General features: G+C 49.2%; 1 protein-coding gene across 12 annotated transcripts in view; it reads left to right on the plus strand.

The window, feature by feature from the left end:
- The window catches only part of DEPDC5 (DEP domain containing 5, GATOR1 subcomplex subunit), a 55,963-nt gene that overhangs the window by 25,056 nt on the left and 6,512 nt on the right, over nt 1-24,395 (plus strand). For 5 of the 12 annotated variants that reach the window (XM_083716835.1, XM_083716838.1, XM_083716839.1 and 2 more), the window contains exons 25-38: nt 733-798; nt 4,294-4,477; nt 5,675-5,835; nt 6,216-6,333; nt 6,764-6,931; nt 8,669-8,888; nt 9,905-10,041; nt 11,109-11,232; nt 13,824-13,886; nt 20,238-20,389; nt 21,496-21,573; nt 23,183-23,315; nt 23,698-23,806; nt 23,988-24,212. In XM_083716835.1, coding sequence (XP_083572961.1) covers nt 733-798; nt 4,294-4,477; nt 5,675-5,835; nt 6,216-6,333; nt 6,764-6,931; nt 8,669-8,888; nt 9,905-10,041; nt 11,109-11,232; nt 13,824-13,886; nt 20,238-20,389; nt 21,496-21,573; nt 23,183-23,315; nt 23,698-23,806; nt 23,988-24,212 — 1,938 coding nt within the window. The remainder of the gene's footprint in view (nt 1-732; nt 799-4,293; nt 4,478-5,674; nt 5,836-6,215; nt 6,334-6,763; nt 6,932-8,668; nt 8,889-9,904; nt 10,042-11,108; nt 11,233-13,823; nt 13,887-20,237; nt 20,390-21,495; nt 21,574-23,182; nt 23,316-23,697; nt 23,807-23,987; nt 24,213-24,395) is intronic. The other 7 variants (XM_083716837.1, XM_083716846.1, XM_083716836.1 and 4 more) reach the window with 3 other exon arrangements.

The raw sequence follows: 24,395 nt of genomic DNA on the forward strand, positions 1-24,395 counted from the left end.
GAGAGGGCTCTTGTGCTCAAATCCTGCTTGCTGGCTTCTTCCTGTTGGAGGATCTGTTTGGCCACTGAGAGAACACAAGGCTGGACTAGAAATGTTCTGTGGCTCACGAAAGCCCTCTCTGCACCTCTTGTCATGGCGGAGGTCTCTTTTGTCAGTGAATTTCTACTCAATATTGACTTAACTTAAACACGTTGCAGGATTCCCAAGAAAATAGACCAGAGGCAATTAATATTTCATCCAGCAGAGCTTTACTGCTACTGAAGGCAAATGAGCATAACGGTCACAAATCCAATGCATTCAGGATTGGCACTGTCCATAAGAAATCCAATTGCAGCAGACTTAACTTAAACTTAACAATAACTTATAATAAGCCTAAAACCTTAACACTAAGTGTACTATATATAGAACACCACACCAGAAGGAAAGAGAGATAGAAAAGAGTGAGACACAGGCTCCTTCTGGCCTCACTATTATAGTCAGCATGACCTTGACAGAAAGAGATAACAGAACCAGTTTAAACCAGTTGTGCTCAGCTTCTCTGAAGGAATAACCCAAACATCATGAACTTTCTGATTGTTTCTTTCCCACAGAGAAGTTCCCAGAAGCTTCCAGAACCCTTTTGAATTTATTAGAATAGGAAAGATAAGATAAGATAAGATAAGATAAGATAAGATCATAAGATCAATACTCTGTACTAAGAAATGCAAGCTGACATCTTTCCCCTTCTTTTAGGAATGAATGCCCGAAGCCAGAACAAGGACTCCCTGGAGAGCGCCGTCTCTAACTCTCCAGATCCGAGTAAGAGCAGTGATGACAGGGTTGGGGAGGAGGAGGTTGGTCTGTGTAGATGAGGGCAAAAGCGAGAGAAGCACTTCCAGAGTCCCAAGGGCTCCCGATCGCCTCCAGTTCCTTTTGCTCCCTCTCTCCAAAGTGGTAAGTGTTGGGATAGGGCTGTCCTTCCGTCTGGGATTTTCCCATACGGAAGCTGTGGGGACACAGTCCCACAGAGGAAGGCTTCTGGTTGCTCAGTGACCTGATCTTCAGCTGTCTGGAACATCCCAGAATATTTGTCTGAGAGCGAGCAATACTAACCACAGCGTTTAAATAAATCTGCCTGGGTGAGGGAACTGGGGGACGCAGGTGGCGCTGTGGGTTAAACCACAGAGCCCAAGACTTGCCGATCAGAAGGTCGGCAGTTCGAATCCCCGCAACAGGGCGAGCTCCCGTTGCTCGGTCCCTGCTCCTGCCAACCTAGCAGTTCGAAAGCATGTCAAAGTGCAAGTAGATAAATAGGTACCGCTCCAGCAGGAAGGTAAACAGCGTTTCCATGCGCTGCTCTGGTTTGCCAGAAGCGGCTTAGTCATGCTGGCCACATGACCTGGAAGCTGTACGCCGGCTCCCTCGGCCAATAAAGTGAGATGAGCGCCGCAACACCAGAGTCGGTCACGACTGGACCTAATGGTCAGGGGTCCCTTTACCCTTTACTTTAAGGGAACTGGTGCAAAGGGTTGTTTGACTGTCTCCTCATTTATTATCTGTGAACCACAAGCAGGGCAAATATATTGTTAGACTAATGAATGTTGACCTGTGGGGGGGGCATCATCCCCCTCCTGGGACCTTATCTTCTCCCCCTGGCATCCTTGTCTGGGTTGCTGGGTTCACCGTGTCTTAATTCTAAGAACAGGGTGACATACTTAACTGGGTTTTCTGTTCCCGCATACAGGAAAGCTTTCTCCTTGACACAATTGAGTGCCTTGATATTGAATCTTTTAGAAGGCAGACGTAATAAAGTTGCTGGACAGTCCTTGTAAAAATGAAGAGGCAGTTTTACATCTCCTTTTCAAATGCAGCTTTTATTGAGGAGGCTTGGAAGTGGATGGAGAAAACTGCTGTACCCCCTTGCACAGACTTTGCCAGGTTGCCCATTCAGAGACTGTTTTATTGGAGGGCTGCGATTCTTCAGGTGGCGCTGTGGGACGCAGGTGGCGCTGTGGGTTAAAGCCTCAGCGCCTAGGACTTGCCGATCGAAAGGTCGGCGGTTCGAATCCCTGCGGCGGGGTGCGCTCCCGCTGCTCGGTCCCAGCGCCTGCCAACCTAGCAGTTCGAAAGCACCTCCGGGTGCAAGTAGATAAATAGGGACCGCTTACCAGCGGGAAGGTAAACGGCGTTTCCGTGTGCGGCTCTGGCTCGCCAGAGCAGCAATGTCACGCTGGCCACGTGACCCGGAAGTGTCTCCGGACAGCGCTGGCCCCTGGCCTCTTGAGTGAGATGGGCGCACAACCCCAGACTCTGGCAAGACTGGCCCATACGGGCAGGGGTACCTTTACCTTTACCTTTACGCGATTCTTCAATCACAGAGTCAATTGCAAAATTCTTAAATGGAAGGATTTTGCTTAGGCAGCCTGTGATTGTTTTTTGCGTTTCCGCCTCAGAGAGCTGTGAGGCTCTTGCAGCCGTTCTGGGTGGAGACCAGAGCACAGTCTGTGCCCTGGGATGGAAAGAGGGAAGCTAGATTGCTCATGCTCTGGAACCTGAGTACAATTCCCACTCCACAACGAAAAACTTTGGTCCTAGGGCTTGATCTGCCTGCCATTTAAAAGTTGGTCTCCGTGTAAATTTGCCTTCTGTTTGGATTTATTGTGCCCATCTTCTGTGATCAATAATATCTGCCAAGCCCAGGGTGTCTTGCGAGGCTCACTCCGATGCATGAATTTGCCCTTGATGGCTTAGCCTTGGAACATAGGTAGGACTTGAGGGAAGTGTTTCTCTGAGCATGTGTAGAGTGCTTTTCCCTCATGGATGTGGGAACCAGCCCAAGTAGCTGCTCTGACAAACTTGGATGGCAGGAGATGAGCCCCACGAACCCAGGAACCCTCTCCTGGGTGCAGATGCCGTTCTCCCCTTAGATTGGCTTATGTCTTTCATGCTGTTGAGCCAGACTTACGCATCTGGAGTGTGGGAGAGAGCACTATGGGGAAATGAGTCCCCCATCTTCATCTCCTCCTTCTGCACCTGTCAGCCTGGCTCAGAAGGTGCAAAGAATGTCCTGCCCTGGCCACTAGGCTGGGGATGCAGAGGGGCTTTTGGCAGAGGAGTCTCGATGCAGCCCATGCCCAGAGTCTGGAGCAACTGGCTGCTTTGATCCTGTGAGCTCTGCTTCCTGGGAAGCTGCTCCCCTTTTAGGGCAAATGGGGGGCACTGCGCCACCAGCCATATCCTCCCATGTCTGCCTTCCTTCTTACTGGGTGGCTCTGCCTGCCTTTGGCCTGGGTGCCTCCTACCCCTGGCCTTCCTGCCAGTGGCGTAGCGTGGGTTGTCAGCACCCGGGGCAAGGCAAGTAATTTGTGCCCCCTAACCCGTGGATTTGCGCCCCCTAACCCCCAGATGTTGCACCCAGTGCGGCCGGGCCCCCCTGTACCCCCCACGCTACACCACTGTTCCCTGCCAGTTCCACCCACTGGCAAGGGTCACCCCAGCAAGATCCCCCTTTTCACTATTCCCCCAGATCCCTTCTTACCTCCCTGTGCTGCTCATTCTTTCCTTTTAATTTTTTTCCCCATGCTTCCTTTTCCTGCTGCTGCTGCTGCTGCTGCTGCTGCTGCTCTAATGAGTGTGCAACTTCTGCTGGGTGCAGGCTGCTCTGTTGCCCTCTCTTAGCCCTCCTCTCTTTCTCTGGCACTTTGACACAGGAGGGGAAGGGTCTTCACCCTCTCCTGTTCTGGGCTTGGAATACGGGTGTTGTCCTGCACTTCTTCATTCATTCGCCTCAGGATGCTTTTAATAGCTGTTGTTGTTTTTTTAATTCCTGCAGCTGCTGTATTGGTTTGAGTTTACAAATCGAAAGGCGAATTGAACTGTTAATTAACTTTATTTTTATTCCCAGTTGCATGATGGGAGTGAATCGGCATGGCCACTGTGTTGTTTAACAAACTCTGTCTTTCTTTCCCTACCTTCCTCCCCTCTTCCTCGAACCCTCCTCCTACCTCATTTTCCCATCCTGAACAATTTTCATTCTCCTACCCCATGCAATTCTTTCTTTCTTTCTTTCTTTCTTTCTTTCTTTCTTTCTTTCTTTCTTTCTTTCTTTCTTTCTCTCTCTCTCTCTCTCTCTCTCCCTCCCTCCCTCCCTCCCTCCCTCCCTCCCTCCCTCCCCTTTTCCTATTTTTTGCTTCTGTGGCACTTTATTCTCCTCCTCCTCCTCCTCCTCTCTTTTTTTCTCTCTCTCCCCTTCCTCCCTCGCACTGATGCCCACCCCACCCCCATTGCCTTCCGCCTGGTGACGAAACGAGGCAGTTCTGATGCTGTCTGCTCCCCCCGTAGTGCCAGGCTTCTGTTGTACAGTCGGGGTGGACTGGAAGTCTCTTACCACGCCCGCCTGCCTCCCCCTCACCACGGATTATTTCCCGGACCGCCAGAGCCTTCAGAACGACTACACCGAAGGGTGCTATGACCTGCTGCCCGAAGCAGATCTGGACAGGTATGCTTACCCTGCGGCTGAAATCGGAGAGCTGTCCCTGTCCCATTGGGTGCTTTGGGATGCTGAACTGACTGGGCTAGGCTGGGCCACCAGTGGCTGGAGAAATAGCAAGCAATTGGGAGGGCAGGGGGCTCACGGCCAGGCCAGCTTCTTCCAGGTAGTGCCCCTGGTGGTGAACATGAGATGAGCCCTGCTGAATCAGGCCCATGGCCCATCTAGTCCAGCCTCCTGCCCTCACAGTGGCCAACCAGATGCCTTCTTCTGGGAAACCCCACAAGCAGGACTTGAACAACAAGAGCCCTCTCCCCTCCTGGTGTGAGGCAGAGCATAGCTGTCATGACTAGGAACTGCCAGTAGTCCTGTCCCCAACAAATTTGCCCAATCTTCTTCTTTTTTTCCTTCAAATTTTTTTATTCATCTTATAACACAAATAAACAATACAAATGTGAAGATTTTTGTGGTAAAAGTAAGTGTGATAAAGGGATGCGGGTGGTGCTGTGGGTTAAACCACAGAGCCTAGGACTTGCCGATCAGAAGGTCGGCGGTTCGAATCCCCGCAATGGGGTGAGCTCCCGTTGCTCGGTCCCTGCTCCTGCCAACCTAGCAGTTCAAAAGCATATCAAAGTGCAAGTAGATAAATAGGTACTGCGCCGGTGGGAAGGTAAACGGTGTTTCCGTGTGCTGCTCTGGTTCTCCAGAAGGGGCTTAGTCATGCTGGCCACATGACCCGGAAGTTGTACGCCGGCTCCCTCGGCCAGTAAAGCGAGATGAGCACCGCAACCCCAGAGTCGGTCACAACTGGACCTAATGGTCAGGGGTCCCTTTACCCTTTAAGTGTGATTAAAAAATGGTTAAAAATTATGATATATGAAACTGCTAAAGATGAGGTAAAATGAAAATCGGACGGGGGACTTGGGGAAGCTCACCTAACAATGTTTAGAAAAAATAAGGATAAGACAAGAATTTGTTGGTATTGTTTGTATGCCCAATCCTCTTTTAAAGCCATCCAAAATGGCGGCCATCACTGCCTCCCGTGGCGGCATATTCCGCAGTGCTGCATAAAGGAAGACTTCTAGAATCTTCCAGCCTCCCCCTTCATGGATTAAGCCGTCTGGTTGGCTGCTGTGGGAAGGGGGTGGTGCCTGATTGGCTGCCTGAGGTGGGGGACAACTCACTGCCTGCCTTTTGCCTTCTCAGGAGAGACGAGGAAGGTGTGCAGATGACGGCCCAGCAAGTGTTTGAGGAGTTCATATGCCAGAGGCTCATGCAGGGCTACCAGCTCATCGTGCAAAGCAAGCCTCAGAAGCCGCCTGCAGCCGTCCAGCCGCCTCTCAGCAGCAGCCCCTTGTACAGCAGAGGTGAGGGCCTGCCCAAGACCCTCTCTTCCTCCTCCTTCTCCTCCTCCTCCATTTTAAGGAGGGAGATTAATGAGTTCAGATTAACCCTTTGCTGACTTGGAAATGCAGTTGAGCAATGGTGGGAGACCAGCCCTCTTCCCAGGCTGTGCCTCTGCAACACCCCTCACCAGCCTTGCTTTGCACCCTCCCGGAGTGTTTTTGCCTGGCTGGGATGTGTCATTGAACTCCGATTGTGTCTCTGGCTTGCTGGATGGAGGGGAGAGTTGGTGGCGGTGCATTCATGTGTAGAAAGCAGTCTACTGTACGAAGTTAAAATGCTTTTATTGCTGCAAACCACTTTGAGAGATATATATATTTACGATACCCTTCCTACACACCAGGCCTCGTGTCACGAATCCGGGCTGAAGAGGAGGACCAGTACTGGCTGAGCATGGGCCGCACCTTCCACAAAGTGATATTGAAGGACAAAATCATTACCGTCACTCGGTATTTGCCAAAGTGAGTAACTTTGGCAGCCTTAGATCAGGAGTGAGGGACCCTTTTTGGCTCTGTGGGCTAAAATCCATCCATCCACCCTTCTTTCCTTCCTTCTGTCAAATCTGATTGAGAGGTGGGTTTTACCACCCACCTGTCAGAATCTCTTGCGTGAGGTTTCCAGGTTCGGGAACCATAGCGCAAGGGGCGTTGCCAGCCATACACTTTACAAGCCTCCCACGCTTCTCCTTTCCACCTTGGATGATGGAACAAGTCCCTCTCCTACAAGGCACAGTGTTTGGTTCGTTATATATAGGGGGTGAGGTGATCTTCTGGGTATTGATCTTCAGATGGAACTCCAGGGCCAATGTGGACTAGCTGCTTGACTTTAAAAAATATGAAAACAAAAAAGCTTGTGGGTTTGAGTTGCCAAGGTTTTCTCTGTTCTCTTTAGGTATCCATATGAATCAGCCCAGATAAACTACACCTACAGCCTGTGCCCTTCCCACTCTGACTCTGAGTTTGTCTCTTGCTGGGTTGAGTTTTCCCATGAGAGGTTAGAGGAATACAAGTGGAATTACCTGGACCAGTACATCTGCTCCGCAGGTTCAGAGGATTTCAGGTAAGTGCTGAGCAGCCTTCAATGACCTGGTGCTCTCCAGGCACGTTTGAAATTCACCACGTGCATTTTGCACCTGGCTATTGGCCACTTGCGACCAAGTGAAAATTCCTGCCTGACTTCTCCACCATCTGGAGGTACATGCCTGGGGATCCTTGGATTTTCCCTGTTTTCACACACGTAACAACATATCCTATAGAATTCTACCTGTGATATTTTATCTGCATGATCAGAACAAATTTCAGGAACCAAAACGTTGCATTGAAAAATATGACTTTTGAGCCACAAAATGGCAACAAGAACTTCTGTTTTGGCACCTGTAACCCTGGTTTAAGGAGACATTTGGTACCTAGCTTATATATCTTGAGTTTTTAACACTGATCTCCAGCTGTGTCCGATATCAGTTCCTCAGAAGAATAGGGTGAACTCCTAAAGCAACATAAAAATGTTTCTTCTGACACTTTTAGGCTTGTTTTCTCCTAGTTATTTGGGCAATTTGTCTATGTCTGGCTGGCTGCTCCCTATATTGTGTGGAAAACGTACTTGTGTTGGATTTGTGTGTGTTCTGGTTGTGACTGCTCTGCATCTTTTTTTAATGTAACAGATTTATTTTGCTTTGTTTTGTTTTTTAAAAAAGAAGCCCACAGCTCTGGTCTCCGGAGCGTGGCAGCAACCCAATACAGCCACTGCAACTCCTCCATCAAGCTTGAGAAGGAGATGCTTTGATGGGGATCTTTTTGTGTGCAGCCAGAGGGAGCCACGTTGACCTCTGGGCTGCAGGCTGGCCAGCAGCCCCTTGCCTGGTTGCCCCACGTGGCCAGGAAGCATCCCCTCCTGGCACCCAAACTCTGAAGTAGCATGAGAGTTTGGCTCCTCCTTTTCTGCCAGGCTGCAAGTGGTGAGCACAGATGGGTAGGAAGAGGTGTAGAAATCTGTAAAATATGTTTGCAAGGTTGGTTGACTGATACTTAACTCAAATTGAGCAGCTTGGCAGACGTTTGCTGTACATGACACAGAATCAGAAAATTTTAGAATTGGGAAGGGTCATCCTGCAAAGCAGGAATCACGGCCAAAGAATCCCTGACAGATGGCCATCCAATTTCTTGTTCCTCTCCAGTGAAGGAGAGTCCACCACCTTCCAAGGGAACTTGTTCCAGTGTCGAATGTCTCTCACCACCTGGCAGTTCTTCCTAATCTTTGGTTGGAATCTTCTTTATAGTGGTACCTCGGGTTTCAGACGCCAGTGTGGTGTAGTGGTTAAGAGCGGTAGACTCGTAATCTGGTGAACCGGGTTCGATTCCCCGCTCCTCCACATGCAGCTGCTGGGTGACCTTGGACTACTCACATTTCTTTGAAGTCTCTTAGCCCCACTCACCTCACAGAGTGTTTGTTGTGGGGGAGGAAGGGAAAGAGACTCCTTTGGGTAGTGATAAAGCGGGATATCAAATCCAAACTCTTCTCTTCTTCAGGTTACAGACTCCGCTAACCCAGAAATGGTACCTCGGGTTAAGAACTTTGCTTCAGCATGAGAACAGAAATTGTGCTCCGGTGGTGCAGTGGCAGTGGGAGGCCCCATTAGCTAAAGTGCTACCTCAGGTTAAGAACAGTTTCAGGTTAAGAACGGACCTCCAGAATGAATTAAGTTCTTAACCCGAGGTACCACTGTCCAAAGACATACGCACATTATGATTTCCATGTGTTTCTCCACCCCACCCCCTTGGCTTCCCCACTTCCCCCCAGTCTCATTGAGTCGCTGAAATTCTGGCGGACCCGCTTCCTGCTTCTGCCGGCCTGCATCAGTGCCACGAAGCGCATCATGGAGGGCGAGGCGCACTGTGACGTCTACGGGGGCAAGGCTCGCTCGGACGAGGAGGAGTGGCAGCTCCTGGATGGCTTCATCCGCTTTGTGGAGGGGCTGAACCGCATCCGCAGGCGCCACCGTTCGGACAGGATGATCCGGGTGAGCCGGTGACCTGAGCCAGTGCTCTGTGAATTTTTGTGGGCCTGTTCACACATTTTGCAAGGCGTATCTGGGCCTTGTGGCCAGCGTTCTAACTTTTGGCAGGGAGCTGGTGCCAGCCCTGGCTCCCTCGCAAGCCTACTTGCTCTTGTTGCTCGTCAGTCTTTGTTCCATTCATGCTTTTTCTCTGCACCCTTGCCAGATTTTAATTCTCATGGGAATCAAACAGGTGTAAAACTGATGTAACAAGTTCCTAGTGGAGACTGAACTGAGGACCTTGATATTGTATGTGGGCTGGAACTGGTCTGTGACTGAAATAATAAGTTAAGGAGGGATTTTTCTAATCACAGTCCTACAGTTGAAGAGCTACTGAAACATCATGTGACTTAATACCTGTGGCTCCATGGTAGACTACAGGCCTCTCCTCACAACATGGGACTTACATTCCCAGGTAACGCACATGTGCATGAAATTGCGTATAGTGGGGACAGCCTCTAAACAAGCTCTAAACCTCTGGAAACCCTTGGGAAAAAAACCTTTTAAAAACCAGCAGCACTTACCAGACTGGCACGAATCACTCCCTACAAACCATTCTCAAACTCCCAACTCTCCACAGGCCTCAAAGGTCAGTGCAAAGGCTTATGGGGTTGAAGTTGCCAAGGCTAACCATTTTCCCGCTCTTTTTGTGCCAGTTTGCAGTTTAAACCGATTAATGATTTCCCAGTGCTGCACGTATGCATGGCCGCATGCGAGTCAAACACACGTAACTGGGGAGACTCCTGTACCGGCTCTGCATTCAGAAAGTCCCAGGTTCAGTCTCTATTGGCATATCCAGACTCCCTGCCTTAAAAGCTAAGGAACCACTGCCAGCCAGTGTAGGGAGTACTGAGCTAGCCAGACCAATACTCTTGATGTAGTATAAGTCAGATTACGATGTTCTTGTGACCTTTTCGTTTTCTCTCTGTGTTTCCCCCTCTTCCCTTCCCATTGCCCCCCAATGATCCCTTTCCATTTAGAAAGGGACCACTATGAAAGGCTTGCAGATGGCGGGTCCGCTTTCCGCTCATTCTTTGGAACCGTCTGGGCCTCCCCCTCTGGGTAAGAAGGGGACCTCTGCGCTCTCGGCTCTGCTGGAGATGGAAGCCAGCCAAAGGTGAGTTGGGACACTAAGCAGTGTGTTGAGTGTCATGAATTATTATTTTTTTAAATAGTTTTTATTAAGAATTTCAACATAACAAATTATCAAAAACATATCATCTTCATTTCCCCCCTCCCCAAGAAAAACCCTCCCTCCCACCCACCCCCAGACTTCCCTCAGCTCCTCTCTCCAGTTTTTCAACACATATTATTCTCTGCATATTAAAAATTGTAAAGATCCTTAAATTATCTCTCTATTATGTTAACAATAATAAATTTATGTATGTTTATTCAAAGAGTGGCATGAATTCTACTCATATTGATCCAGAGCAAATTCCAGCATATAATTAGCAGAGTAAAATCTAAAACACGTTGCTGGATTCCCAAAGGCATAGACTAGAGGCAATTAATATTCCATCCAGCAGACCTTTACTGCTACTGGAAGGCAAATGAGCATAACAGTCACAAATCCAATACATTCAGGATTGGCACTGTCCATAAGAAATCCAGTTGCAGCAGACTTAACTTAAACTTAACAGTAACTTATAATAAGAGTAAAACCTTAACACTAAGTGTACTATGTACAGAACACCACAGCAGAAGGAAAAAGAGATAGAAAAGAGTGAGTCCCAGGCTGCTTCTGGCCTTATTATTATAGTCAGCATGACCTTGACAGAAAGAGATAACAGAACCAGTTTAAACCAGCTGTGCTCAGCTTCTCTGAAGGAATAACCCAAACATCATGAACCTTTTGCTTGTTTCAGGCAGAATAGGAACTTACGTGTCAGCTAGAAACTTCCAGCTTGCACCTGTTTGTATCATGCAGAGAAGCTTCCAGAACCCTCTTGAATTAATTAGAATAGGAAAGATCTCTCCACATATAGGAAAGATCTCTCCACATCAGATCAATAATTTCTGAACCAGAGCAACCGACGTGACTTTGTGCAACAGGCCACATTCTGCACAGAAACACACATGCACGTTGAAAGGGTCGAGTGGGCAGGCAAACTGTTCTTGTGGTTACTTCCCGCAAATAAGAAGTGTGAGTTCATCCCTCTGTTCTGCCTACACTTTCTTCTCCAGGACCCTGGGAGAGCAGCAGGCTGCAGCAGCAGCAGCAGCACTTGCTGGGAAGAGCTCCAGCCAGCCAGCCGAGAACAGCAGCAGCATGGCCATGACACCGACGTATGTGGACAGTCCACGCAAGGTAAGGACACGGCCTCTGGGGCTTGGTTTCAAAGAGGCCCCGTTTGCCCCCTGCATGTTGCTGGCATGGACCCATCTGCTAACTCTTCCAGCCGAGCTGTAGCCTCACTCACTCCATGCGGGGTCATGACTCTGTTGTCTGTGTGAGGGAATTCCAGAGGGTTTGACCACACCGTCTGGGAAAACGTAAAGAGACACAATGAGGAATCTTGAGTGGTGTCTGTAACAGCTTCCGGCTTGGATGACTTTAAAAGCGGGGTTCGTCCCGTTCACTGAGGACAAGACCATCAGCGGCTGCAAGCCAGTGATAGCTATGCTCTCCCTCCTCTGTCAGAAGCAGTACACTGAGGAACCACAAGTGGGGAGAGCACTGCTATGTTCAGGTCCTGCTTGTGGTTGTCTTCTCTTTGGACTAGATGGGACATTGGCCTGATGCAGCAGGCTCTTCTTGTGTTCTTACATGTGTACGTAGCCTTGTGCAAATGAGTGTCTGTGAGGAACTATTTGAAGCCCTTCCACTTCAGCGGAATCCATCCAGTCCCTTTGGCTTGGTCCAGCTGCTGTGTTTTTGTTTTTGTTTTACACTGGCTTCTTCAAAACTTAACAAAAACACGGGTGGACGGGGAGTTTCTCTGGGTCAGCCAGGCTACCTGGATTTGTGCATCCTTTAAAGGAGAGAGGGTGCAGGTGTGAAACAGGGAGCCGGTTTGGAAAGGACGTCGGACAGACGTCCTCTCAAGCCTTTGTAAATGTTTGCCATGCTGAAGGGCCTTTGCGTTGGTGTTTCATTGTGATGTATCGGCTGTGCGGAGCAGTTAACCAGGTTGAAATTAAAATAAGCTGAATTCGTTGGCATTCTATACCTTTTCTGATCACATCGTCAGCCTGGATAGCTCAGTTGGTTAGAGCGTGGTGGTGCCAGGGTTGCAGGTTCGATCCCCATATGGCAGTGGTGGCCAAACTTGGCCCTCCATCTGTTTTGGAACTACAGTTCCCATCATCCCTGGCCACTGGTCCTGTTAGCTAGGGATGATGGGAGTTGTAGTCCAAAAACAGCTGTAGGCCCAAGTTTGGCCACCACTGCCATATGGGTACAGCTGCATAGTCCTGCAATACAGGGCATTGGACTAGATGATCCTCAGGGTCCCTTCCATTTCTACAATTCTGTGATTCTATGAAGGGCAGAGGATTGGAGCTCTTGGGAGTTCTAAAAGTGCATCGCATTATTATCCCAGTATTGCAGAGAATGGGCCGAAGCTGAAACCCAGTGCCTTGCTTCTGCTACCAACTGGCAAAGTAGCCTCAGGAAGGTTTAAGATGGAGTTAATGCAGTTCTCCTGCTTAGTCACACCATGCTAGGAGTCACCTTGGCTCTTAAGACCCAGGTTGCGTATCTAGGAAACTGCTGCACCAAGAAAGGCATTAGATGTGCTGTCATGGAGGAAAGGCCTCTCCTGATCACATGTGGAAAAAACCTGGAGAATCTCCATCCTCCCAGTGAAACTGAGAAATAAAGTTATGCATGGCAAGGAGAGATGCTGCAGCTCATGGACATACAGTGAAACTGAATGTTGGAGAATTCAGGATGGGCGAAAGAAAGTTCTTTTTCACACAAGAGTTAAACTTCCAGAGGCAATGATGGCCAACAGCTTATGAGAGTCTTTGAAAGAGGATTCAACAAATTGATGGAGGGGGATAAGGCTATGTTCTCACTCCACTGGTGGAGACAGTAAATGCCTCTGGATACCAGTTGCTAGAAACCACAGAAGGGGAGAGCGCTGTTGTTGTACTCAAGTCCTGCTTGTGGGTTTCCCTTGGCAACATACAGTAGACCTCCCCGCTCCAGGAAAGACACCCCCTTGCGCCCCTTCCCCATACTTTGAATGGATGATGTGCTTGCAGGAAAGCGGGCGTGTTTTGCATGCCTTCTCATTGCTATGCAACCTTCCTTGCTTCTTGAAATTAAGAGCCCCCATGCTGTTATGCTAGCACCTTGTGGTCAGGGCAGTGGAAAAGTCCAGAATGTGGACAGGGATTGAGCACAAAATTTGGTTTGCTTGGAATCTCAGCTTGCTTGCTTGCTTGCTTGCTTGCTTCCTTGCCCGTTTGTTTGAAGGGCAAGTTTCTAGCCCTCATGCCTGAGAGGAAAGCATGTGGGAGATGCCTGACGAAATCCCAGACACCAGAGGAATGGTGGAGTTAGATGTTTAATGCCTGCAAGAAGCATCTGTGTCATTTCGCTCTTCCGGTGGCAAGCAAAGCAGATTCAAAATGCAGAGGTCACGCATGCTGCAGACTCCTGCTTTTTTCAGTGCAGAATTTTGATTCCCAGGGCGCATGGATCCCTAATGACTTTGTTTTCAGGGTGTTGAAGCCCTCCTGGCCCGGCATGCGGTGCTTCAAAGTGCTTGCTCTTTTCACCCTGGGGGAGACCCCTCTCTGGGTGCTGGAGGTGTTTCCTCCCCCTTCCTTGCCGCCTCCTTTGCCCTTCCTCCTCTTCCTGATGGTGACAGTTCTGCACAAATGTGTGTCTTCCTCCCCCTTCTTGTTCCTGCTGCTGCCACCCACGGCTTTTTGCTCTGATGCCTTCAGGATGGGACCTTCTTTGTGGAGTATGTCCGGAGCCCACGGACAGCATCTGCCTTCCACACGCAGGTCAGTTTCCTGACAGGCCCCTGCTGCCCCGTGATGCAGCTGGTCTTTTTAGTGGAGCCCCATTATCTCTCCCTCTGCTACCACTTCTCTTCTGGTCTTCCTGGGTGCTTATGGAACTCCCTCCCACTGGAGGCAGTGACACTGGGATTGCTTTAAAAGAGGGTTAGGCAAAACAACAGAGGAGAATAATAATAATAATAATAATAATAATAATAATAATAATAATAATAAATTATTTATATCCCGCCCTCCCCAGTCGAAGCTGGGCTCAGGGCGGCTAACAACAATAAAATAATGCAACATTCTAAAATCATTTTAGAAATTACTCCAAATCAAATTGATGGCAACCATTGGGCTAGCCACTGTGAAGTTCTGTGAAGATTGCAAAAGGAGGGAATCAGGCTGTGCCCTGGCCAAAGGCTTGGTGGAACAGCTCTGTCTTGCAGGTCCTGTGGAAAGATGTAAAGTCCCGCAGGGCCCTAATCTCTTGTGGCAGAGCCTTCCACCAGATCGGAGCCACAGCCAAAAAAGCCCTGGCTCTGTTGAGGCCAGCCTAACCTCTCTGTGGCCCAGGATCTCCAAGATGTTTTTGTTTGAAGACCGTAAGGTCCTCTGTGGGACATACCAGGAGAGGCGGTCCTGTAGGTACGAGGGTCCTAGGCCGTATAGGGCTTTAAAGGTTAAAACCAGCACCTTAAACCTGATCTTGTACTCCACCGGGAGCCAGTGCAGCTGGTATAGCACTGGGTGAATGTGATCTCGCAGCGAGGACCCTGTAAGGAGTCTCGCCGTGGCATTCTGCACCTGCTGGAGTTTCTGGGTCAGTCTCAAGGGCAGCCCCACATAGAGCGAGTTACAATAATCCAGTCTGGAGGTGACCGTCGCATGGATCACAGTGGCTAGGTCAGGGCAAGATATCAATGGCCACCGGCCATGACGGTTCTGCTCTGCCTCCACGGTCAGAGGCAGCGATGCTTCTAAATGCCAGTTTCTGCAAACCACAGGAAGGGAGACTCCTCTTGCACTCATCCCCTGCTTGCAGGTTTCCCAGAAGGGGCAACTGGTTGGCCTCCTTGAGGAACTGGAGGCTGGACTAGATGGGCCACTGGCCTGATGTCCTCTCTCCTATTGGGCCCTGAGGGTTCAGCATCCCAGGAGGCTCACACCCTCTTCTGTGGCCAGGCAAGACCTTTTTTTTGGTGCGTGACCTGCTTCTAACGGTTTTGAGAGGCAGAGGATGCTGGAATTGCAGGAGGTGGAGGGAGGGAGGGAGGACGAAAGTTTTAATCTGCCATTGGGAACATGCAGTACCGGTTAATATATAATGAGAGCTGTTCGTTCCTCTTCAGAGAAGGCTGGAGGGGATCCAGGGCGAGGCTGGCTCTGCAATTCCAAGCAGAGCATCTGTTCCTCCTGACTGCTGAGACAGTGTCATGTAGGTGGTGAGGGGGGAGGGTGTGAGGGTGTGAAGTGCGGGCAGCGGGGAGGTGTCACATAAGCTGGGCCTGCAGGAAGCCATCCGTCCCCAGGTGGGGAGGGGGCTGCAATGACGCTATTCGTTCCTCTTTCCCCCACCCTCCCTTTTTAATAGTTTTTTGTTGCCTTCTTGCAAAGTGAAATAAGAGTCAATAGAAATTAAATAACTGCTTAAATAACCTGAAGAGGGTTTCTTGTGTTCAGAAAGATATTGAAGGTTGCAAATCACTCGACTGTGGTGTGAATTGAAACGCCTCTGGGAAAACAAAAAACAGATTGTCTCTCAACTCGGAACCCTGATTTAGAGATGGTGGTGGAGGGTTTTGAAAGCGGCTGAGATTTTATTTATTTGTCGCCTTCATCTCCCACCTTTTTCTCCAAGGAGCTCAAGGTCAGCTCAAGGTCAAGGAGCTCATGCTCAGCCAAGGAGCTCAAGGTCAAACAGATTCCTCACTGGCCTTGCAGACAACTTCATTGTCCAGAAAGTGGGAGAAGCATCAAGAGGAACAGCCATTTTAGATCTGGTCCTAACAATGTTGATGACCTGGTTAGTGGGGTAGAAGTGGAAGGATCATTAGGCGCGAGTGATCATGCTCTTCTGAAGTTTACTATACAGCGGAAAGGAGCAGCCAACCATACTAGGACTCAATTTCTTGACTTTAAGAAAGCCGACTCCATAAAACTTAGGGAAGTGCTGGGTGAGATCCCATGGACAGTAATACTAAAAGGAAAGGGAGTTCATGATGGCTGGGGGTTTGTTAAGAGGGAGATAGTAAAAGCACAACTTCAGGCAATACCAGTGAGACGGAAACATGGAAGGTGCCTAAAGAAGCCAAGGTGGCTATCTAAAGAACTTTTAACTGAGTTAATATTAAAAAAGGATGTGTACAAAAAATGGAAAACGGGGGAAACCACCAAAGAGGAATTCAAACAAATAGCCAGCACTTGTAGACACAAAGTCAGAAAAGCTAAAGCACAGAATGAACTCAGTCTTGCTAGAGAGGTTAAAAGCAACAAAAAAAGCTTTTATGGGTATGTTCGTAGCAAAAGGAAGAACAAAGAAACAGTGGGGTCACTCAGAGGAGAAGATGGTGAAATGCAAACAGGGGACACAGAAAGGGCTGAACTCCTCAATGCCTTCTTTGCCTCAGTCTTCTCCGATAAAGAAAACAATGCCCGACCTGAAGAATTTGGAGCAAATGATTCAGCAGAGGAAACACAGCCCAGAATAACTAAGGAGATAGTACAAGAATACTTGGCTAGTTTAGATGTATTCAAGTCTCCAGGGCCAGATGAACTGCATCCAAGAGTATTAAAAGAACTGGCAGATGTGATCTCAGAACCACTGGCAGTCATCTTTGAGAATTCCTGGAGAACAGGCGAAGTCCCGGCAGACTGGAGGAGGGCAAATGTTGTCCCTATTTTCAAAAAGGGGAAAAGAGAGGACCCAAATAATTACTGCCCAGTCAGTCTGACATCAATACCAGGGAAGATTCTGGAGCAGATCATTAAGCAAACAGTCTGTGAGCACCTAGAAAGGAATGCTGTGATCACCAATAGTCAGCATGGATTTCTGAAAAATAAGTCATGTCAGACTAACCTGATCTCGTTTTTTGACAGAATTACAACCCTGGTAGATGAAGGGAACGAAGTGGATGTAGCCTACCTCGATTTCAGCAAGGCATTTGACAAGGTGCCCCATGATATTCTTGTAAAGAAGCTGGTAAAATGTGGTCTTGACTATGCTACCACTCAGTGGATTTGTAACTGGCTGACTGACCGAACCCAAAGGGTGCTCATCAATGGTTCCTCTTCATCCTGGAGAAGAGTGACTAGTGGGGTGCCACAGGGTTCTATCTTGGGCCAGGTCTTATTCAACATCTTTATCAACGACTTGGATGATGGACTCAGGGGCATCCTGATCAAATTTGCAGATGACACCAAACTGGGAGGGGTGGCTAACACCCCAGAGGACAGGATCACACTTCAAAACGACCTTGACAGATTAGAAAACTGGACCAAAACAAACAAGATGAATTTTAACAGGGAGAAATGTAAAGTATTGCACTTGGGCAAAAAAAAAATGAGAGGCACAAATACAAGATGGGTGACACCTGGCTTGAGAGCAGTACATGTGAAAAGGATCTAGGAGTCTTGGTTGACCACAAACATGACATGAGCCAACAGTGTGACGCAGCAGCTAAAAAAGCAAATGCAATTCTGGGCTGCATCAATAGGAGTATAGCATCTAGATCAAGGGAAGTAATAGTGCCACTGTATTCTGCTCTGGTCAGACCTCACCTGGAGTACTGTGTCCAGTTCTGGGCGCCACAGTTCAAGAAGGACACTGACAAACTGGAACGTGTCCAGAGGAGGGCAACCAAAATGGTCAAAGGCCTGGAAACGATGCCTTATGAGGAACGGCTAAGGGAGCTGGGCATGTTTAGCCTGGAGAAGAGGAGGTTAAGAGGTGATATGATAGCCATGTTCAAATATATAAAAGGATGTCACATAGAGGAGGGAGAAAGGTTGTTTTCTGCTGCTCCAGAGAAGCCGACACGGAGCAATGGTTCCAAACTACAAGAAAAAAGATTCTACCTAAACATTAGGAAGAACTTCCTGACAGTAAGAGCTGTTCGACAGTGGAATTTGCTGCCAAGGAGTGTGGTGGAGTCTCCTTCTTTGGAGGTCTTTAAGCAGAGGCTTGACAGCCATATGTCAGGAGTGCTCTGATGGTGTTTCCTGCTTGGCAGGGGGTTGAACTCGATGGCCCTTGTGGTCTCTTCCAACTCTATGATTCTATGATTCTAGGTGACATACATGGTTCCCCCTTTCCTCATTGAATCCCCACAACACCTCTGTGAGGTAGGACAGGTAGGGACAGACCTGAGGCCAGGCCCAGTGAGCTTTGTCGTTGAGTGGGAAATTGAGCCCTCGTCTCCCAGGTCCAAGTCGGATGCTCTACCACTGAACCACCCCTTCAAAGGAATTAGGAGGATGGTATCCATTAACGATTGCTTATGAAATTAGATGGAAGTTTTGCTCAGCGTCAGAACAGAATCATAGGTGCTCAAGACAATAATTAATTTTAAGACCTTAATTTGGACTGTGATGGCTCCCTCTCTTCCCTTAGCCCCGCTGCCGGCTGAGGCCTTCAGTTCTTCATTTGTGCGCATGCACCCCAGTGCCTCATCTACCAAAGCTTTGACATACTGTGTTGTTAGCAGCAGATGGGATCCGTTTTGGGGGCAGCTGGCCTCGTTTTGACGCGGAGGCTTTTGAGGCTCGCATTCCTTCCAGAAGGTTCTTTGTTGTTCATTCCACCGCAACTCCCAAGCCTTCCCTTGGATCGTCCCACTTTCCAGTCCTTGGGCGGGGGGGGGGGAAACGTTCTGTGTCATCACACAAGCTGCAAGCCCGACTGGTCGGAGGGGAGGAGGAAGAGAATGTCTCAGCTCCTCTCCCCTTCCCCGAAAACTCAAATTTTATGTTATTACACTTCAAACCACCTTTTTTTCCTCTTAAGGAGCTCCAGGTGACATACGTGATTCCTCACCTCCTCATTTAACCCCCTCCCCCTAACAGCCCTGTGAGATACCGTATTTTTCGCTCTATAAGACGCACTTTCCCCCTCCTGAAACGTAAGGGGAAATGTGTGTGTGTCTTATGGAGCGAATGCAGGCTGCGCAGCTATCCCAGAAGCCAGAAGAGCAAGAGGGATTGGTGCGCACCGATCCCTCCTGCTCTTCTAGCTTCAGGGATAGCCACGCAAAGCCTCTGGAGCGCTCCTCCCTCTTCGCTCAAGAGGCTTTGCGTTACTTTCTTTTTCTTGTTTTCCTCCTCTAAAAACTAGGTGCGTCTTATGGTCGGGTGCATCTTCTGCAGCGAAAAATACGGTAGCTTGGGCTACGAGGCAGTGATTGGCCCATCCAAGGTCACATGCCTAGTGAGCTTCATAGTTAAGCAGGGATTCGAACCCTGGTCTCCCACATCCTAGTTCCAACATACTAACCACTACACTGCATTGGCTCTCTTGAGGGCTTATCTTAAACAGAAGAGGCAACTCGCACAATTTCGTAATCCAGGGTTCTGGTTTTTTCAGTAAAGTTGTGAAACACAAAACACTTCCCATGAGCTGAGAGGAAGCAGTAAGTGTCCCAAGAAAGGAGCAAAACTGGAGACCAGTTGCTGGAAACCTCGGGAAGAGAGATGGCTCTGGTGCTTGGGTCCTGCTTGGGGTTCTGGTTGGCCCCTGTGAGAACAGGATGCTAGACTAAATGGACTGTTGGCTTCATTCAGCCGGCCTCTTCTTAATGTTCTTCTGTGGACCCTGAACGCCGCTGCCAGATAGGTTTGCCTCTCATCACCTCGCGACAGGATTCCTCTCCAGGGAATGAGGAAGGGGCCACAGAGTGGCCATTCCCAGCACCCTTAGCAAACCACAATTCCCAGGATTCTTTGAGGGCAGCCATGTGCTATCGATGATCATTTGGGCAATTGCGTTTGTGGTGCTGCGCTCTACAAAATACCACAGGGTGGTGACTCCAAAATGGGCATTTCCCAGCACTCTGAAATGCCTTCCTTCTACCATAGGCAAAGCATCATGTATTGGTTGCTCCAGGTGTCTTCTAAAGTCTAATCTTCTTGCCCAGGTTTTCCCTGATCCAGAAGACTGGAACCTGAAATTACTGAATGTCTGTTTCTATAATACTGTTTTCATGTTTTGTATCTCTGAGGTTATTAAAAAAAAACTTTATTGGGTTTTTATGCCGTATTTATATATGGCTTTTCAATATCAATCGGTTTAGATTAATGCTGCTAAATTAAATGAATGAATTGTGCCCACAGAGAAGTCGCCTTTCTTTTGCTCCTCAGGTCTCGATTGATCAGACAGCCTCTGCCACTCTCGAGGGCCTTGCACTGAGCAACGCAGGCCAGTCCACAGACAGGAGTATCAGCCAAGCCTTTGCCAGCTCTCAGAACTTAGGAGATCAGGGATCTGCCACATCTGGTTCCGTCGAGAACAGGTGAGCTGGTTGCCACAGGTTGTTGTGGGCCTGTCTGGTCTGTATACCTACGAAATTGCCTTTCCCCATACATTCCCACTCGGCCACTCTGATCAGCGGAACTGTGCCACATAACAACTGTTCCTCATTTGTAAGAAATGTTTTTTTTAGTGTGGCAGCACCTAGACTTTGGAACTCCCTGCCACTTGAGATCAGGCAGAAACCTTCGCTATATTATTTTCGGCACCTCTTAAAAACATTTTTTGTTTAGACAAGCCTATCCAGATGTTTAGAGAGTTTTAATCTGCTTTTAGCCTATTGTTATTTTAACTTGTTAAAAGTTTTAAATTGTGGTTGTTTTTCTCGATAATTTGATCGTCTTTTTTGTAAACTGCTTTGAGAGGTTTAAAAACAAACAAATCAAGCGCTGTATAAATTTTATGAAATAAATGTAATAAATAAAATCTCCCGGGCTGTCCCAGTCTTGAGATGACACAGCTATGTTGTCTAGAGTTAACTTTTTGTAAGATCTGTACAGGCAGCAGAGCGACTGTACCTGAACTACAGAAGCTGGTAGATGTTTAGGCTCCTGCTTTCCGAAAGCTCTGGCATGGCCTTGAAAGAAGAACAGGCTTTTGATAATGGAGAGAGACTGAGAGAGAGAGACAAAGGTAGAGAAAATCAAGTCCTGTTTCATGCAGCGCATAGCTAATTAAACTATGGGACAGGAGGCAGTGAAGTCCACAAACCTAGACTGGGTTTAAAAGCGGATTGCACAAATTCATGGAGGAGAAGCTTCCTGATGACTACTAGCTATGATGGCTATGCTGTGCTTCCATTTTGGAGGGCAGCAGTGCTTCTGAATACCAGTTCCTGGAAACCACAGGAGGGGAGATGGCTCTTGTGTTCAGCTCCTGCTTGTAGGCTTCCCATTGGAGCATCTTGTTGGCCAATGAGAGGAGGGGAGGACCGACTCCCCGCCCCGCCCCTGCTTGGCCTGATCCAGCAGGTTTTTCTTACGTTCGAAGCAGCTGGAGGGTCTTAAGTAGTTAGGGAAGGCTGCCTGAAATGAGCCAAATTGAGCTGGCGGCTAAATGTATTTATATAGTTGTTTTTTACCTTTGCAGCTCTCAGCCATCCTCGGCAAGCTCTCTGACCTCATCGTCTACTTTGATAGAGATCCTTGAAGCCATGAAGCACCCCACGTAAGGGCAACCTCTCTCTCTCTCTCTCTCTCTCTCTCTCTCTCTCGCCTCTTAGGCAGTCAACAAGGAGCTACCCCATGCAGAGTCAGGTCATGGGTCCATCTAGCTCAGTATTGTCCACACTGGCTGGCAGAGACTCCAGGGTTTCAGATTGGGGGGGGGGGTTGTCTCTCCCATTTCTACCTAGAGATGCTGTCAGAACTTTAACCTGGGGGCCTTCTGCTTGCAAAGCAGATGCTATGGCCTTGCCCCTAAAAATAAGATTTCTAGTCCTCAAGCCTCTGAATAAAAGGCCAATGTAACTGGGAAGCAGCCTCATACAGAGTGTCGCAGGAGCATGCCAGTCAGTAATAAAGAGTTGGAGTTAACTCGTTATTTCCAAAAGCACGAATTCCACAGACTTGGTTGAGTATCAGGCCTAGTGAACAGAGTACCGTGGTGCCCCACAAGACGAATGCCTCGCAAGACAGAAAACCCGCTAGACGAAAGGGTTTTCCGTTTTGGAGGTGCTTCGCAAAACGAATTTCCTATGGGCTTGCTTCGCAAGACGAAAATGTCTTGCGAGTTCCCGTGGGTTTTTTTCCTCCCCCCCCCTTTTCCCCAAGCCGCTAAGCCACTTATCAGCTGATCCGCTAAGCCGCTAATACAGTAGCGCTAATCCGCTAAACCGCTAATGGGCTTGCTTCGCAAGATGAAAAAACCGCAAGACGAAGAGACTCGCGGAATGGATTCTTTTCGTCTTGCGAGGCACCACTGTAGCTCATTCCTGCTGGTCTTACTCCATGAAAATCAGTTGCCAAGACTGAAAGTCCCTGCTTCCTCACAGCCCATCTAAGTCCCTTCCTCTCCAGGGCTTTTTCCAAGCAATTGGAGACTGTGCCTGCATGCATCCAACCAACCAACCTCCCCTCTGCCCTTTTACTGTCTCTCCTGGTTCTGGGAGACAAGGCAGGAAGAGAGTTTGTTGCAGCAGGAGGGGGAGACACTTGTGACTCTTCACCAGCCTGACTCATCTTTGTCTCTTGCTCTCCACCCCCCCAGCCTCCTCTTCTGCCTCTGATTCTGGACTGCTCTCTGTCACAGACTCCTCCAGCTCACTAAGCTCTGACACCTTTTTCCAGTCTGCTCCCTTGGACCACTCATCATTGCCCCACTACCACACTCTGAACCTTCTTCCCTCGGTGGCTCGCCACCTGGTGCCTCCCACCAGTCCTCTGCAGCCATCCGGTTCATGACACCAAGCTAGACCATTGGTTCAGCTTGCTCAGTGTTCATCTACACGGACGGGCTGTGGCTTTCTGGACAGGAGTCTTTCTCCCAGCCCTACTTAGCACTGCCATTAGGGACTGAAGTTGTGCATTCAAAGCAGATGGTCTGCCAGTGAGCTGTAGCCTTCTCCAGCCCAGATAGTCTTAGTATCCAGAAGAGCAGACCACAAGTGGCAAATTTGTGTCCTCCCTCTGTCTTCTATCTGTCTCCCTCACAAAGAGGGTTGCAGGTAACCTGGCGTGGATACACCTGCATGCCCCATCCAGTCAAGGGCTGGAGAGGGGAACAATTTTATCCCTGCCTCTGTTAACACTCTGTCTCTTCTCCTGCTGGGTTTTAGCACAGGGATCCAGCTGCTTTCAGAACAGAAGGGGCTCTCCCCGACCTGCTTCATCAGCGCGGAGGTGGTCCACTGGCTGGTGAACATGGTGGAAGGGGTGCAGACCCAGGCCATGGCCATTGACATCATGCAGGTGAGAAGAGCACGCGCACATGCAGACATGCCTATGTGGCTTGCTACCCCGAACCAGCTGCAGTTGAGACCTTTGCTTTACCGGGGTGCTAATGGGCATGAAAAGTGCCTCCCTTGGGCAATAGGAAAGGCAAAAAACTTCAGCGATGGGCAGAGGGGTCCCAGGCAGTGTTCAAGAGAGGAAGACAGAGGCCCCCACCCCTGCCATATTTTCAGCTCTTCACTTCACCCCATAGTGCTGAATGCATGCATAAACACCCACTCAAGTCATAGGGGGGTGGAATACAAGGGGCAGTTGAGAGCCTGCCCCCCCCCCAAAAGGCCCTGGAGACGACGCGCCCTCCTGCCATCCCTGGAGACCCTAACCCTGCTTCTGTCTGCAGAAAATGCTGGACGAGCAGCTCATCACCCATGCCTCAGGAGAGGCCCTTCGCACCTTCATCTATGGGTTTTACTTCTACAAGATCATGGAAGACAAGGAGCAGGAGCGAGGTCAGGCTATGTGTGGTGAAAGGCAACTTGCACCCCTTGCGGAGGCTTGGGTGGGTTTTTGGGCGGGGGGTGGGCTTCCTCAGGGATGCTGGTCTTGCAATGGTAGCACTGAGCATCCTGCAAAGCTGATGCAACACGCCATTTCACAGGGATCTTGCCTCCTTTTCTTCTCTTCCTGCAGTGGGAATCCAGCAGCCAGCCATGTGGCACACAGCCGCCAAGGACGACTTTTCTGCCTTCCAACGGAAATGGTTTGAGGTGGCCTTCGTGGCCGAGGAGCTCCTCCACTCTGAGATCCCAGCTTTCCTTCTGCCTTGGCTACCCAGCCGCCCGGCCTCCTACGCCAGCAGGCACAGCTCCTTCAGCCGCAGCTTTGGAGGACGGAGCCAGGCAGCTGCACTGTTAGGTGAGATGGTGGCTGCAGGTGGCCTGGGGAGAGTTGAGCCCTTGCGGCTGTCAGAAACGCCACAAAGTTCATGATGCGTGCATAAGAGGAAGAGAGGGTTTAAACCAGTCACCGTCAAGCAGGCACCTTCCAGATACTGGTTGGGGGCAGTAGCCCAGAATATCTCAAGGGCAGCAGGATCAT

The sequence above is a fragment of the Podarcis gaigeae genome (assembly GCF_964106915.1).
Source record: "Podarcis gaigeae genome assembly, chromosome: 16".
NCBI classification, from domain to species: domain Eukaryota; kingdom Metazoa; phylum Chordata; class Lepidosauria; order Squamata; family Lacertidae; genus Podarcis; species Podarcis gaigeae.